The following is a 14,491-nucleotide window of genomic DNA, read 5'->3' on the forward strand; positions in this document are numbered from 1 at the left end:
ATATTAAAATTAATCTTCATTTTTTGGGAGCAACTTCGAAGCTCTCACTGGAGTAATCTTAAATAAACTTTTGTGTACAGTATAGCTTTATTTGAACGCGGCGTAACGGCCAGCAGCGTTCAGTCAGCGGCGAGGCCAGCAGAGGCGACGGTAAGTCGGCGGCTAAGCGCTGGATTGAGGCGGACAGGGAGGTTCCCGAGGCCCGGGAGCGCCGGGGAAGGGCAGAGGGACCCGGCCGGAGCCGGCGGCTCTCGCGGGAGAGGCTGACGCGGCGTGGGCGTTGCCAGGGGCAACCGCGGGAGATTGGAACGCCCCTGAGGAGCGCCGGCGACCAAACAGGACGGGCAAACAGGGCGTGGCGCGGCAGAAAGGGCGTGGCGCGGCAGTTGGCGCAGGCAGTTCGTGCAGGCAGGGCGCAGCTCCCCCTGTTCCCAGCTCGAGCAGGCTGCTTAAGTGGTGGGTGTCGGCCCAGAGGGAGACCCAGGTATGGTTGCCACTCGGGGGAAAGCCATCGTTAGGAAAAATATGGCAACGCAGACAGAGGTCCCATGTAAACATGCAGCTGTCCAGGTCTCTGGCTGCAGGGAGTGCCTGAGTCTATCAGAAACGATGGAGGTCAGCGGGGACACCTCTTGTGTGAGGTGTGACCAGGTGGGTGATCTGCTCAGCCTGGTGGTAGAGCTGAAGGAGGAAGTGGAAAGGTTGAGGAGTATCAGGGAGTGTGAGAGGGAGATAGATTGGTGGGCCCACACCCTACCATCCCTGAGGCAGGGGCAGCAGATGGAGGCTCCGCAAGAATCGGAGGTTCCCCTGCCCTCCTGCCACCAGGCAGGAGGGGACCTAAGAGATGGAGGGGAATGGATACAGGTCTCTGCTCGGGGAGGCAGGCGAATCTGCTCGCGGTCTCCCTCACCTTCCCAGTTGCCCCTACTCAACAGGTATGGGGCTCTGGAACTTGAGGACCAGGCCAGTGAAGATCAGGGTGTAGATGAAGCCCTATCTAGGGAGGTGCCTAAGCCCAGTCGGGCATCCCCATGCATTCTCACATCCTCTGAAAAAAGAAAAAGGAGGGTAATTGGGTAATTGTTGTAGGCGACTCCCTCTTAAGGGGGACAGAGGGCCCGATATGCAGACCTGACCCATCCCACCGGGAAGTCTGCTGCCTCCCTGGGGCCCGGGTAAAAGACATTAGCAGGAAACTCCCTGGTCTGGTTCGGACCTCTGATTATTACCCATTGCTGGTTGTGCAGGTTGGCAGTGATGAGATTGCAGAGAGGAATCCAAAGGCAATGAAAAGGGATTTCAGGGCACTGGTACGATTAGTAGAAAGATCGGGAGCACAGGTAGTGTTTTCCTCAATTCCTTCAGTGGCAGGGAAATACACTGAAAGGAACAGGAAAACACACCTGGTCAATACGTGGCTCAGAGGCTGGTGCCATAGGTGGAATTTTGGGTTTTTTGATCATGGGGAGGCTTACACAGCACCGGGCTTGCTAGCGACAGATGGTGTCCAGCTGTCTCAAAGGGGTAAGAGAATCCTTGCTCATGAGATGGTAGGGCTCATAGAAAGGGCTTTAAACTAGGTTCGAAGGGAGTAAGGGATAAAACTAGGTGCACCAGAGATGAGCCTGGGGGCAGCGTGCCGATGTTAGGGGTGGATTCGATGACCCAGCTCAAATGCATCTATGCCGACGCACGCAGCATGGGCAATAAACAGCAGGAGCTGGAAGCCATTGTGCAGCAGGATAGATATGACTTAGTTGCCATCACGGAAACATGGTGGGATGACTCCCATGACTGGAGTGCTGCAATGGATGGCTACAAGCTATTCAGAAGGGATAGGCAAGGTAGAAGAGGTGGTGGGGTGGCTCTTTATGTTAGGGAATGTTTTGACTGTTCAGAGCTACACGATTCTGATGACAAGGTGGAGTGCTTATGGGTGAGGATGAGAGGGAAAGCCAATAAGACAGATATTGTGCTGGGAGTCTGTTATAGACTGCCTGACCAGGTTGAAGAGACGGATGAATCGTTCTACAAGCGGCTGGCAGTAGTCTCAGAATTGTGTGCCCTTGTCCTTGTGGGGGACTTTAACTTTCCAGACATCTGCTGGAAATCCAACACAGCAGTGAGTAAACAATCTAGGAGGTTCCTGGAGTGTGTGGAAGATAACTTCTTGACACAGCTGGTGGGTGAGCCAACCAGGGGAGGAGCCTTGCTAGACCTGTTGTTTACGAACAGGGAAGGACTGGTGGGAGGTGTGATGGTCGGAGGCCGTCTTGGGCTTAGTGACCATGAAATGATAGAATTTTCAATTCTTGGTGAGGCAAAGAAGGTGGTCAGCAAAACCACCACTATGGATTTCAGGAGGGCTAACTTTGGCCTCTTCGAGGCACTGGTTGAGAGAGTCCCTTGGGAGACGGTCCTGAAGGCCAAAGGGGTCCAGGAGGGATGGACATTCTTTAAAAAGGAAATCTTAATGGCTCAGGACCAGGCTATTCCCATGTGCTGCAAATCGAACCGCCGAGGAAAACGACCGGCCTGGCTGAATGGGGAGCTTTTGCTAGGACTTAAGAAAAAAAAGGAGAGTTTATCATCTCTGGAAGAAAGGGCGGGCAACTTGGGAGGAGTACAGGGATCTTGTTAGATCATACAGAGAGAAAATTAGAAAGGCGAAAGCTCAGCTAGAGCTAAATCTGGCCACTATCGTAAGGGACAACAAAAAATGTTTTTACAAATATGTTAACAGTAAAAAGAATCCCAAGGAGAATATCTATCCTTTAATGGATACAGAAGGGAACGTAGCAACCAGTGATGAGGAAAAGGCCGAGGTACTTAATGCCTTCTTTGCCTCAGTCTTTAATAGTGAGTCCAGTCATCCTCAGGGTACTCCACCCCATGAGCTGGAAGGTAAGGATGAAGAGCATAACATACCCCCCTTAATCCAGGAGGAACTAGTTAGGGACCTGCTATGCCATCTGGACACTCAAAAATCTATGGGACCTGATGGGATCCATCCAAGAGTACTGAGGGAACTGGCAGAGGTCCTTGCCAAGCCACTCTCTATCATCTATCAGCGTTCCTGGTCAACAGGGGAGGTCCCAGAGGACTGGAGGCTTGCCAATGTGACTCCCATTTATAAGAAGGGTCGGAGGGAGGATCCGGGGAACTACAGGCCTGTCAGCCTGACCTCGGTACCAGGGAAGATTATGGAACGGTTTGTCTTGAGAGCACTCACATGGCAAGTCCAGGACAAGCAGGGGATCAGGCCCAGTCAGCATGGGTTTAGGAAAGGCAGGTCCTGCTTGACCAACCTGATCTCCTTCTATGACCAGGTGACCCGCCTAGTGGATGAGGGAAAGGCTGTGGATGTTATTTTCCTAGACTTCAGCAAGGCCTTTGACACTGTCTCTCATGGCATACTCCTTGAGAAGCTGGTGTCTCGTGGCCTGGATAAGTGCACTATTCACTGGGTGAAAAACTGGCTGGATGGCCGAGCCCAGAGGGTAGTGGTGAATGGGGTGAAATCCAGTTGGTGGCGGGTCACAAGTGGTGTTCCCCAGGGCTCAGTATTGGGGCCAGTTCTGTTTAATATCTTTATTGATGATTTGGATGAGGGGATTGAGTGCACCCTCAGCAAGTTTGCAGACAACACCAAGTTGGGAGGCAGGGTCGATCTGCTTGAGGGTAGGGAGGCTCTAGAGAGAGATCTGGACAGGCTGGATCGATGGCCTGAGGCCAACTGTATGAAGTTTAACAAGGCCAAGTGCCGGGTCCTGCACTTCGGTCACGGTAACCCCATGCAGCGCTACAGGCTTGGGGAAGAGTGGCTGGAAAGCTGCCCGGCTGAGAAAGACCTGGGGGTGCTGGTTGACAGCCGGCTGGATATGAGCCAGCAGTGTGCCCAGGTGGCCAAGAAGGCCAGTCGCATCCTGGCCTGTATCAGGAACAGCGTGGCCAGCAGGAACAGGGAGGTGGTTGTTCCCCTGTACTCGGCACTGGTGAGGCCGCACCTCGAGTACTGTGTTCAGTTTTGGGCCCCTCACTGCGGGAAAGACATTGAGGTGCTGGAGCGTGTCCAGAGAAGGGCAACCAAGCTGGTGAGGGGCCTGGAGCACAAGTCTTATGAGGAGCGGCTGAGGGAGCTGGGGCTGTTTAGTCTGGAGAAAAGGAGGCTGAGGGGAGACCTTATCGCTCTCTACAACTACCCGAAAGGAGGTTGTAGTGAGGAGGGTGTTGGTCTCTTCTGTCAGGTGTCTGGAGATAGGACAAGAGGAAATGGCCTCAAGTTGAGGCAAGGGAGATTTAGGTTAGATATTAGGAAAAATTTTTTTACTGAGAGGGTTGTCAGACATTGGAATAGGCTGTCCAGGGAAGTGGTTGATTCACCATCCCTGGAGGTATTCAAAAAGCGAGTGGACAGGGTACTCCAGGGCATGGTTTAGGGGACATGGTTAATGGTTGGACTTGATGATCTTGAAGGTCTTTTCCAACCTAAATGATTCTATGATTCTATGATTTATATTGAAATAGATACCACGAGGAAGACAACAACGTGTTAATCGGAGAAGGCAGTCTTCTCTATCAGTGTATAGTATTCATTCACAGCTAGTGAAGGATTTTGCTTATTAGAAACTTACTTGTGACAACAGACATAAATCAACACTTCTGAAAGATTAATTTATTTTCATAATTTTACCTGCCTAGTGTAGAAGTGATAGCTTATTTCCAAATTAGAAAACTAAGTGGGTTTATTTGGCATTACGAAGTTAACACATCTTTTTAAAGGTTTTGGAAAGCAGTATCCAGTGTTACTGTGATTTCAGAAGTGATGCAGAAATTCAGTATTTGACAATGAGAGAAGTGAAGGGAAACAGTGAATTACTGAGTCTCCAGAAATAAAGCTCTGGAAGCTCAGAGCCTAGGACGTTTCTTCCATGTCCTGAGAATATAGGTACAAGCTGCAGGGAGAAATGACGCTGTCATTGGCAGCAGTACCTGTTTGGGAAGGGAAGGCAGGAGTATTTGCGGCTTGTCTTTCCATGGTGTGAAATCGTGGTGGAGGTGCCTTTGCTCTTAGCTGGCTATTTTGACAGCACATTACCTTTTGACTTGCCAGCTGAAATTGTTGCATTTGCTTTGGCATTGGCATTGTTTAATATCGTGTCTCCTATAGATTATCTTTATTGAAATGCCTGTTTTAATTTTTTGACTCTTTTGAACCTGCAAAAGCAGGTAGTTTCACATAGTAGAAATAGAATAATAGCACTTCAAATATATGCAGTGGTTTAAACATCTACCTGCTTACCTTGTTCTCGCTGGGGAAGAGGCACGTCTCATGTGAAATACCTTGCTTCCTTGGTAACCAGAAGGCTGTGTTTAGACGCTTTTCTTTCTAGATTGTGCATAGGGGCTTGAGAAGTACAGGGAAATAATACAAGAGTGAAAGCTATCTGGTTTATGTGACTACTCAGCACTTCAAAGTAAAGTGTGTTTTAGTCAAGTAGTAGAAATGCAGGTATCATGTATGTATGTAATCAAATTGTTCTAAGAGGAAAAGATTTGTCAGCCAAGCACTTTGTCCTGTAAAACTTCCTAATGCTTTTGGTGCCTTGCACTATAGGTTTTATTGGTTGGTTTTGTTTTTTTGTCACATAGCTTGACTCTTTTCTTGCTGTGTGGGGTCAGAGGTAAGTACCTGCACACTTTGTTTTCCCACCCTTGTTGTCGTGCTGTAAAGTGAAATAGAGGTTATCCTGGCAAGTACCACCATAGTCTGTTAGAACATTAGGTGGATTTGTGTTCAGTGCAGAATAATAACTCATCTTTATGGGTATGGCTGTACAGCACAGTGTTTCTACAGGGAAAAGTAGCTTGAGAAATTTCTGGCGCTATGTTGTGCTTTAGCTGTGCTTATGCTGGCTGATTGTTGGACCATGGCTTAAACTGGCTTACTGAAAAGACTTGAGTCAAAAAGTTCTTAAGCTGATTTTCCTGCTAGAAGCAGCATCTCATACAACTGTATACTACTTTGTGGACTGGTTTTGTGCATTTACTTGCTTCAGCTTTATATATAACGTGCTTGCACACAAGAATACCATGTTAAATTGACTGCTGATAATGTTACATGGAACAGATTAATCATTGTTGGAAAGAACTGAAGCAGGTTAAGAATCCTGAGGATGAGACTTAGGGTTTTTTTGTATACTGACATTAAAGGAGAGGTCCCGTGGCAGAGATGTCCCCCTCAGCAGGACAGGGAGGTGTATGTTAGTCACAGTACAGAGCAGTACTGCGATTACACTGCGGTGCTCTGCGCGGACACCTGAATCTTCTCTTGCCCTTGAACAGTGAGTCAGTCTACAAATCCAGCAAGAAGTTCCCCTTAACACATTTACGATTTTTTTTTTTTTTCTTAAAGGTTTTTTTTTTTAAGTCTGTAGTTGTTGAAAATGTTGAATTTGTATTGGCAACATGTTTAGGACACATGCAAATATGTAGTGGCTTTTCCCACCCCCCAGAAAGTAGCTTGAGAAATTGCTACTTCCAAGCCCAAATACTATAAGAGTCCAGTACTTGTTTCTGTGTTACAGCAGGCGCATGGTATGCCACCTCTCCTTTTTAAAGGGAGAAGTATAGAAGTTGTTTAGCCTAAAAGATGGATTGAATTTAAAATAACAGGTACAAGGGCCTTAATAATGGATACTTATATTAATGTTTCCCATTCAAAAGCATTTGTGGTTAGTGCTTGCTCTTGTAGTTATTACTGCTTCGCCTGCAATATGTAGTTGTGGAATAAATATATTTTTATTGAACACTTATTGTAAACATGGAATATTAAGCTAAAAGGCAGCTGCCATAAAAATGTAAGCTGCTATATATCTTAAACTTTCCACGGTGTGTTTTCCTTAGGCAGGGCCTTTCACATGAAACAAATAAACGGTCATCAGCAGGGCTTGTGGGCCCTTGTGGGAACAAACTATTTTTGTTCATCTGATGAACCATGATTTTGTTGATGTTTCAGTTATACTAGTTAGGCTTCTTCCACTTTCCCTCTCCTGCTCGCTACCAAGTTCTGTTGAGGTTACTGGGTTTTTTTTAGGAACCAGGACTTATGCAGGGATTAGTTAAGGTATATCTAATGGTATTTGTGCCCTGATGTTCATATTGTTGGCTGGAGATGCTAGCTGGGATACTTTCTGCTGTATCAGTTTCTCTGTTCTGTAGGAATTACAGTAATAAAGTATGGTGACCGCTACTGATACTGTAAAATACTCTTTAAAAGCAAGGATTAGTCCACGGAAGTGGTAGTTTATCAACAAGAACGAGGTGGTGACAATAAGTTTGAAGTGTTGAACATGGAGAAGAGTGTGTTCTCTCCTGCGCGTCATTCAGACCAGCTGGCAGGGGCCCTTTAGTCGCTGTATGCGCGGACACTGAGCGCTGGGACGTGCCCGAATAACTGCAACCTCAGGGTGATGCATCTTCTGACAAAACCAGGTACCCAGCTGGGGAGAGAGCAAGTGACAAGCACATCAGCTCCAGAAGGCACACTAGCAGTGCAGGGTCCAGCTGGATGATGGAGTTGCCTGTCGTCCTCACGCTTGGTGTCTGAAAATGGAGGGTGACAGATTTTGTGATGTTTCTGAAGCTGTCTCCCTTCCTTGCAATTTTAAGCACTAAGCAAGTATTTTGACCTTGTGCTCACGTAAAAGTCAGTTTTCACAATTTATATAATTTAAACAGGGAATCGGATTTCTTAAGTAAGCCTCATGATGAAATGTTAATTTTCTCATACTTAAAAATATCACTGTGGCCTTTGACTTTACAGTGAGAGCATCCCCTTCTCAAAGATGCAGTACAGTGCATATATTGCTTAGCCTTCGTTGTAAGTCATCCTCTTATCAAGCATCTTGTTTAGCCCCAGTTGTGGTAAGGGTAATATTCTGTGCTTTTTGTAGGTAGACATCTCTTGATAGCCTGTAAAAGCATCAAATCAGTAACTGTCATGAATGTTACTCCAACCTACAAGTTTGCAAAAAGAATTAAAATTTGTCATAGAATTTCAAAAAGCCAGCATTAATTTTCAGAGATCTGGCTCTTCATGTTAGCAAGAGCATTAGGGTTTCATTTAAAACTAATTCTTCACCTTTTACAGATCACTAATGAGTGATGTGAATTGAACAGAGACTTTCTGCAAAGATACAATGTTGTTTGTCATTCAAAGTGATCTGTGAGTTTGGGGGGAAGCGTTGTTTTAAGATGAAAGGTAATCTTTGTGTAAACCTTCAGGGTTTTGTTTTGTTTCTTTTTTTTTTCCACAGCAGTTAAAATAGGTATTCATGAGTGTTTGTCCCTTCTGTTGTTTTTCAGTCAGCCATGAGCATTCCAACTTTAGCTGAAAGCTATTTTCTCTCTGTCAATAAGTGGAAGAAAATTTACTGCATGATTCTTGCATTCTCATCTTTCGCACAAAGTGGCAGGTTTTAACTGAACCCAGTGTTTACTCATACTTGGACACACAGTGGAGATAAATAGTCTTATACATGTTTTTATGAGAAACCAATTTTGATTTAAATTAGTGGTAGTTTGAGAAGACTGTTTGCATCTCTTAAATACACAATACTCCTGTACCGGTGATAACTGAGAAGAGGAATATTACCAGATGTTACAGGTATTCTGTGCCTGGAGTCTTCCCTTTTATTATTTCAAGTCTTCCTTGGTAAAAAACAACGTAAAGGGCACAGTGGTAACACTATTCACTGCCTTTTGGGAAAGAAAGCAGTGATCAGATTGTTGATACCTCTGGACATTTTCTAGGACCTGTCTTAAAACCAGGGAAAGATCAGTTCTCGGGCTGGACAAGACTTCCCTAAACGCATTGTGCAATGCGGAGGTACCTTTGTGTTTTCAGTTTTAAGAGATGTGGAACTCAATGAGACAGTCTTACCTTGTGTCTTGAACTTCTTGTAAGGAGTATTTTCCCCCCAGGTCTCTGCCTTTCTTGTCCTTATACTTGAATGAAGCTGTGCTAATGAGATTTTAGAGACCCAGCTGCCCTCGCCAAAGCAGCCTCACACTGCACAAGAAGTTGACATGTGAACAGCCCTTTGAACCAAGGAAATACAACTCTGTCAGAGCAGTTACTCTGGCAACAGTATTTCTAATGGTGATTAGCTCCGAAATGGAGCACAAAGAGGAGTCCGTTCATTATGGAGGCGCAGCTCTGGGTTTCGGGGAGAGGAGATGACCTGCTGTTCCTCCCGTGAGTGAATTTAGTCCTCTGATAGTCAGCCCCACGCCGTGGAGAGCAGAATAGGAGGGCTTTGTTTGGGGAAAATTAGTGTATGGGTAACTTTTTTCTATGTGCAAATGGAAACGGTGGTGGTTTGCAATGCAGATCTGCCGAGCTGGAGTGCAGAAACCTTGCTCTACAGCTCAGAGACTGCTAGACTGCCGAGCTTTCCTGCTTAGTGGTACAGTCCTTCCAATAAACGATCTGGTGAGAAGTTAGTAGGGGCTGCTTACGAATGAGTGGTTTGACTAACAAAAAGTAGCGTTTAAGATGAAAGTGGCAGGGGGTGGGAAGGTTAATTTTGTTTTGGTGAGCTAGGTCAGGCATGGCAGAAGAGGCATTCAAGTCAAGAGCTTTCTCTCCAAACTTGGACATTTTATTCATCTTGCAGACTAGGAATTTCACATGCTTTTAATTAACAAGGCCTTAAAGCAAAATGCAGCTTCTAGTCATTCTGGCTTGTGAAATTAAGTTTAAATGTATAAGAAATAAGCATCAGTCTCCCCCAAAGACCAAATATTTGCTACATACCAATTTTCCTGGTTTACAACTCTAAATATCCTTGGCATATCCCTGTTTATTTGCAGAAGAGTTCTTGACTTCGCAGATAAATTTTATTTAGCTTTTCATACTACAGATAGATGGCTTACAATAACAAGCTCTCTGAAATTGATGGCTTAATTGAGTATATAAAAGTAAAGGGAGTGCAAGTAAAGGGGATTTTTAAAAATAGTTGAAATGCTCGTCGCTGTTTTGATCATTTTTTATATCTGCCACATAGATTAAGTCAGTACTCATCTGTTTTAGAAACATATCTTAGCAAGTATATTTACATTAAATTCAGAAGCACTGAATCATCTTTGGGATGAGAGGGAACCTGAAAGCTCTGGGGCAAAAATATTTCTGCTTTCTTGCATTCTCTACTCGCTTTATAGAACAGTGTTTGTTTTAATTGTATAGCGTCCTCTGGACTGACATTTCAGTTACAGGCTCTTCAGTATTAATCTGAAGATTGTGACTCTGAGTAGCCTTAAATTGGTTAATGAAGTACACTAGTTGGCTTTCATTAGCAGCAAAAAGATGTTTACGTACAGCCACAGCTTACATCAGGCATTCCTGGAGAGCAATATTCATTGCTGTTATGTTTTTCAGTAGAGGTCCCACCCAGCCCTTCAGCTGCCTAAACTGTTGTGGTGGTGGTACCCGCCTTTTCGGGAGAAAAAAACCCAAAAAAACAAAACAAAAAAAACCCCAAACCAAAACAAAAAACCCATTTGTGCTTTTGGATATATTTTGATACACTCTGACAAAGTTGCTCATAAATCCAGTGTGAACTTGTATATAGTTGTAGTTGTGGAAACAAAATATGTTGGTTTAAGGATTTTTTCCTACCACCGCTAAGCAGCTAATGAGTGATCACTTTGAGTCCTAACAAAGATGTAGTAACAGAAATGGGGTTTGGGCTGAACACGCAATATAGCATGGCTGTTCTCTGGATCTGGTGTTAGTTCTTATAATTACGGTGTATTTCTCTCTTGCTATACAACCATTTAACTGTGGGTTTTTTTTCCTCCCTAAGTACTGTGTCTGAAGATGTCAGCAGCAGGAGTTAGCAGATCTGTGGGGTTTTCAGTGCCAGCCATTTTAAGTTTTGTGTATTTCAGGGCTTTCTTCTCTGGAATAGAAGATATAGAAAATGGGAATTTGCAGCAGCACTGCTGAGGAGATATGTGCTGAACCCCTTTTATTGACTTCTGATGGGCAAGATTTAGGTTTCATCTCTTCTCTCAAGGTAGCTTTAGAAAGAGCACAGTAGGTCTTTTGACAGTCCAGCGATTGCCCCACAGATGATCAGTCACGTCTTTCATATGTTGCAAACTTTGAAGGGTCAGGGTACTCCTTTAGGTACTTCTGAAGCTCGTATCACCATCGTATCCAAGGCCAAGTAGCCCTGAGCACTTGAATATTGAATGCAATCTAATTATGGAGTGACGGCTACATGACTGCAATGAAAGAAGCAAAAACTGTTTGGTGTCTCAAAGGAGAGCAGGTTGCCTAATGAAGAGAGGGGAGAGGCAGGAGGAATCGTGCTCTGGCAGGGGATATTAGACTTGTTGCCGAAATGGAGGAGGAATTGGGAAGGTTTGGCAGCTCAGAAGGGGATTTCCATTAGGGGGCACGTCATTTTTCTAATGGAGAGAAGAGCTAAGAAATTTGAGGCTGAGAAATGGTCTATTCTAGAATTTGTAGCACAATTTTAAGTAGGTAACATTAGATCTTCCGCTGCAATTTTACCATTTTTACAGAGCACAGGATAAATTACTCTGTGCTGCTCTGGGTAAGGTTTAGTTTCCAGCTGCTTTGTGGATTACTCTTCACATTTCTAGAGTAACAATTTGTGCTTTTTTTGCTTTTAAAAATTTAGTGTCTGCTTTTGTAGTACTTTGCTGGCGTTCAGGTTGTGCGTTTGAGTAGGTGAGTTCAGACCGTCGTGGGTTTTTTTTTCCCTTGTGCCTTCCTAGAGTGATAATTTGGCAAGACTGCATTATGTATGTTAGTGTGTTGCTATAGACACGCCTATATTCAGATTGAAGAAAAGAGGTAAATATTTTTCTTGACTAATTACCTCTCCCATGTGAGAGTGGAAGCTTTTGCTGAGAAGGTAGTTTTCATTCACGTGTGGTTTTAATTCCATTTTGGTCTTAATTTAGGTCTCACCACGTATGATGAAGACAAATCCATGTGCATATATTAAAATCTGACCTTCGGTTTGCTCTCTGCATTCACTAATGTGTTTTAAAATATTTTAATATATGGCTTTCTAGGCTCCAGGTCAATAAACCAATGGGTCTGAAATGACGGAGTGCTACGATATTCCTCTGTAATTTAAACATGATTAGCTGATGAAGGTTATGATCAATATGCCAGGGGAAGATAAATTAATTGATATCATCCTTTCAGGATGATAAGAGGCCTATTGGAGGTGGGATGTAACTAATGAAGCTGCTGCTTCATATATATGAGCCATTTTTTATACAATGTATTCTCACTAAATCATGGTTATGCCATCATTCGTTTACATGAAAAACATACGCCACAGACCAGTTTGTTATTAAAATTGCATTCATTTGAGAAGAAATTGTATGCTTACACTGCTAAATAATATCTCTGCCTGTGTTATATTGAGGAAAAATAATCTTGGAATTTAGATAATTATCTTTTTATATTTTCTGAACAAGACAGGTTGAATGCTGTTAGTTTAATTACAGCAAGTTTCTGTGTGACTTTTTAAGTAGATGCCAGTAATTGTTGCCGGTCTGCCTCACTGACTGGTTTTGGTGGAGGCCATGCAAGTGACTACAGACTCCTTTGCACAAGTTTGATGAAGTGCTTTGCTTCATGAAGATTACTGCATGTAAGAAAGCTAGATTTATTTAGTAGTATTTTTGATTAGCCACTACACTAGTCTCTGTTTCTGAAAACTGAAATTTTGATTACTTTTTAATTTGTGACCCAAAAGGTAGGCAACAAATGTAGCATAAAGGATTTTGGTTTTAAGTATTTATGACCTAAAAAGAGCTCTTTCCAAAGGCTTTAGCTGAATAGTAGAATGAACTGAAATTCCAGTGTATCACAGAACAAATTTCTGAAATAGTTTGACCTTTTGAAATTGAAAAATTATGGGAGAGGTGTGGAAGTTGTTGCATTTCAGATCAGCTCTGTTCCCATTTTTTATTATGAGTCTGCTAAGCTGTATATAGAGATGTAATGACTCTGATCCCTGTATTTGTTTGATAAATGCTGCTTTTCTTTACATGTTGAAATGCAAAATAAATTTGGCATTTTTCCAACTGTGCTAGTGCTGCTAGGTAATAAAAGCTAAAACTGGAAATCATGATACAGCTTCTTTCCATAATGAATTTGAATGGAATGTGATGTGTGGCACCACTAATCCACGTATTCTATGTCAGGGACCCTTAGCAGTTTTATTATTCTGATTATTGTTTGTTTCAAACGCTTCAAACCATGTGGTTTCCAAAACTGATTGTCCTGATGCAGTGGCCGGTAATTAAGAAAAGTCCCCCCTATTCCTCAGCAGCAGAGAGTACACGCTGCCTTGTACATAGCACTGAGATGCACTTGAACTGGATTGTTAGTCAAGTGTTGCTCATACTTATCTTCTATCTGCAAGGAGAACATCCCAAAGAAGAATGGAAAATGTGTACTACCATAAGCTTTGTTAGTGTGCTATTATAAACATGTAGTGGACTTGTAGCTTTGCTGGTATTGCTTTTTGTAACTTGTACACCTGCCTTTTCCCCTTGTGCTTGGATGTTACTGGTTCTGTGGTGTTCACCTGGTGGAGTGAGAGTTCTGGGGCAATTTTATCCATGTGGAGAACAGAGCTGGAGTCTCATATGGAGCGTAGTAGGGAAAACCAGCATCTGTCATCTTAATTGGATTATTACAGTCAATTTTTGGAGCAGGCTTTAGCAATGGAAGACTCTGTTTTGTGTATTGTGCGTTCCGTATATTTTTGACATACTGTATTTTCCAGCATGTACTATAGCTTACATGCCTGTATGTTTTGTTTTTCTTTAGTTGCTCAGAAGATCGTTGCGACAAGGAAGAAACAGCAACTCTCAATTGGACCCTGCAAATCTCTCCCAAACTCTCCAAGCCACTCATCCGTGTGTTCTGCCCAGGTTTCTGCTGTACATATCAGCCAGGTACAGACTATAATGAGTGCTTGCTTGAAATAGGAACCGATAGGTTGCTTTTCTTCTAATATATTTAATGTCAGTGCTCTTTTTGCTGCTTGATAGGTAGTTGGCTTTTTTTGAAACATATCAGTGATCTGTAGTTTAAAGCAATGCTTTTTTTTTTTTTTTTTTTAATTGGCTTGACTTTGTTTCAAGAAACTGCTGCAGTAAAATAGTTTGGCTTTAAAGCCATCTTTGATCATACTGATTTATGCCCAGCATCCTGCTGTTCTGAGTAGACCGATTGTTACGATAGCGGGATTTGCTGTACTGTGTTTTAAAATTACCTCACTATGTTTTTGGTTATTGTTCTCAGTCAGAGCAATAATAGCTGGTGTCTCTCAGTGGTTAGCGTGCTAGAATTTTACATTTGTGGGCACTGTGTGCAGTTGTAATTGCTTGTCTCAGTTGTGCTCAATTGTAATGATTCCCCTTT

General features: G+C 43.5%; 1 protein-coding gene across 10 annotated transcripts in view; it reads left to right on the forward strand.

Annotated features, from left to right (window-relative positions):
- Positions 1–14,491, forward strand: part of AGAP1 (ArfGAP with GTPase domain, ankyrin repeat and PH domain 1) — a 402,057-nt gene that overhangs the window by 179,413 nt on the left and 208,153 nt on the right. For all 10 annotated transcript variants that reach the window (XM_052791201.1, XM_052791202.1, XM_052791204.1 and 7 more), the window contains one exon: positions 13,895–14,022. In XM_052791201.1, the coding sequence (XP_052647161.1) occupies positions 13,895–14,022 (128 nt within the window). The remainder of the gene's footprint in view (positions 1–13,894; positions 14,023–14,491) is intronic.

This window comes from Harpia harpyja, chromosome 7 (assembly GCF_026419915.1).
Source record: "Harpia harpyja isolate bHarHar1 chromosome 7, bHarHar1 primary haplotype, whole genome shotgun sequence".
NCBI classification, from domain to species: Eukaryota; Metazoa; Chordata; class Aves; order Accipitriformes; family Accipitridae; genus Harpia; species Harpia harpyja.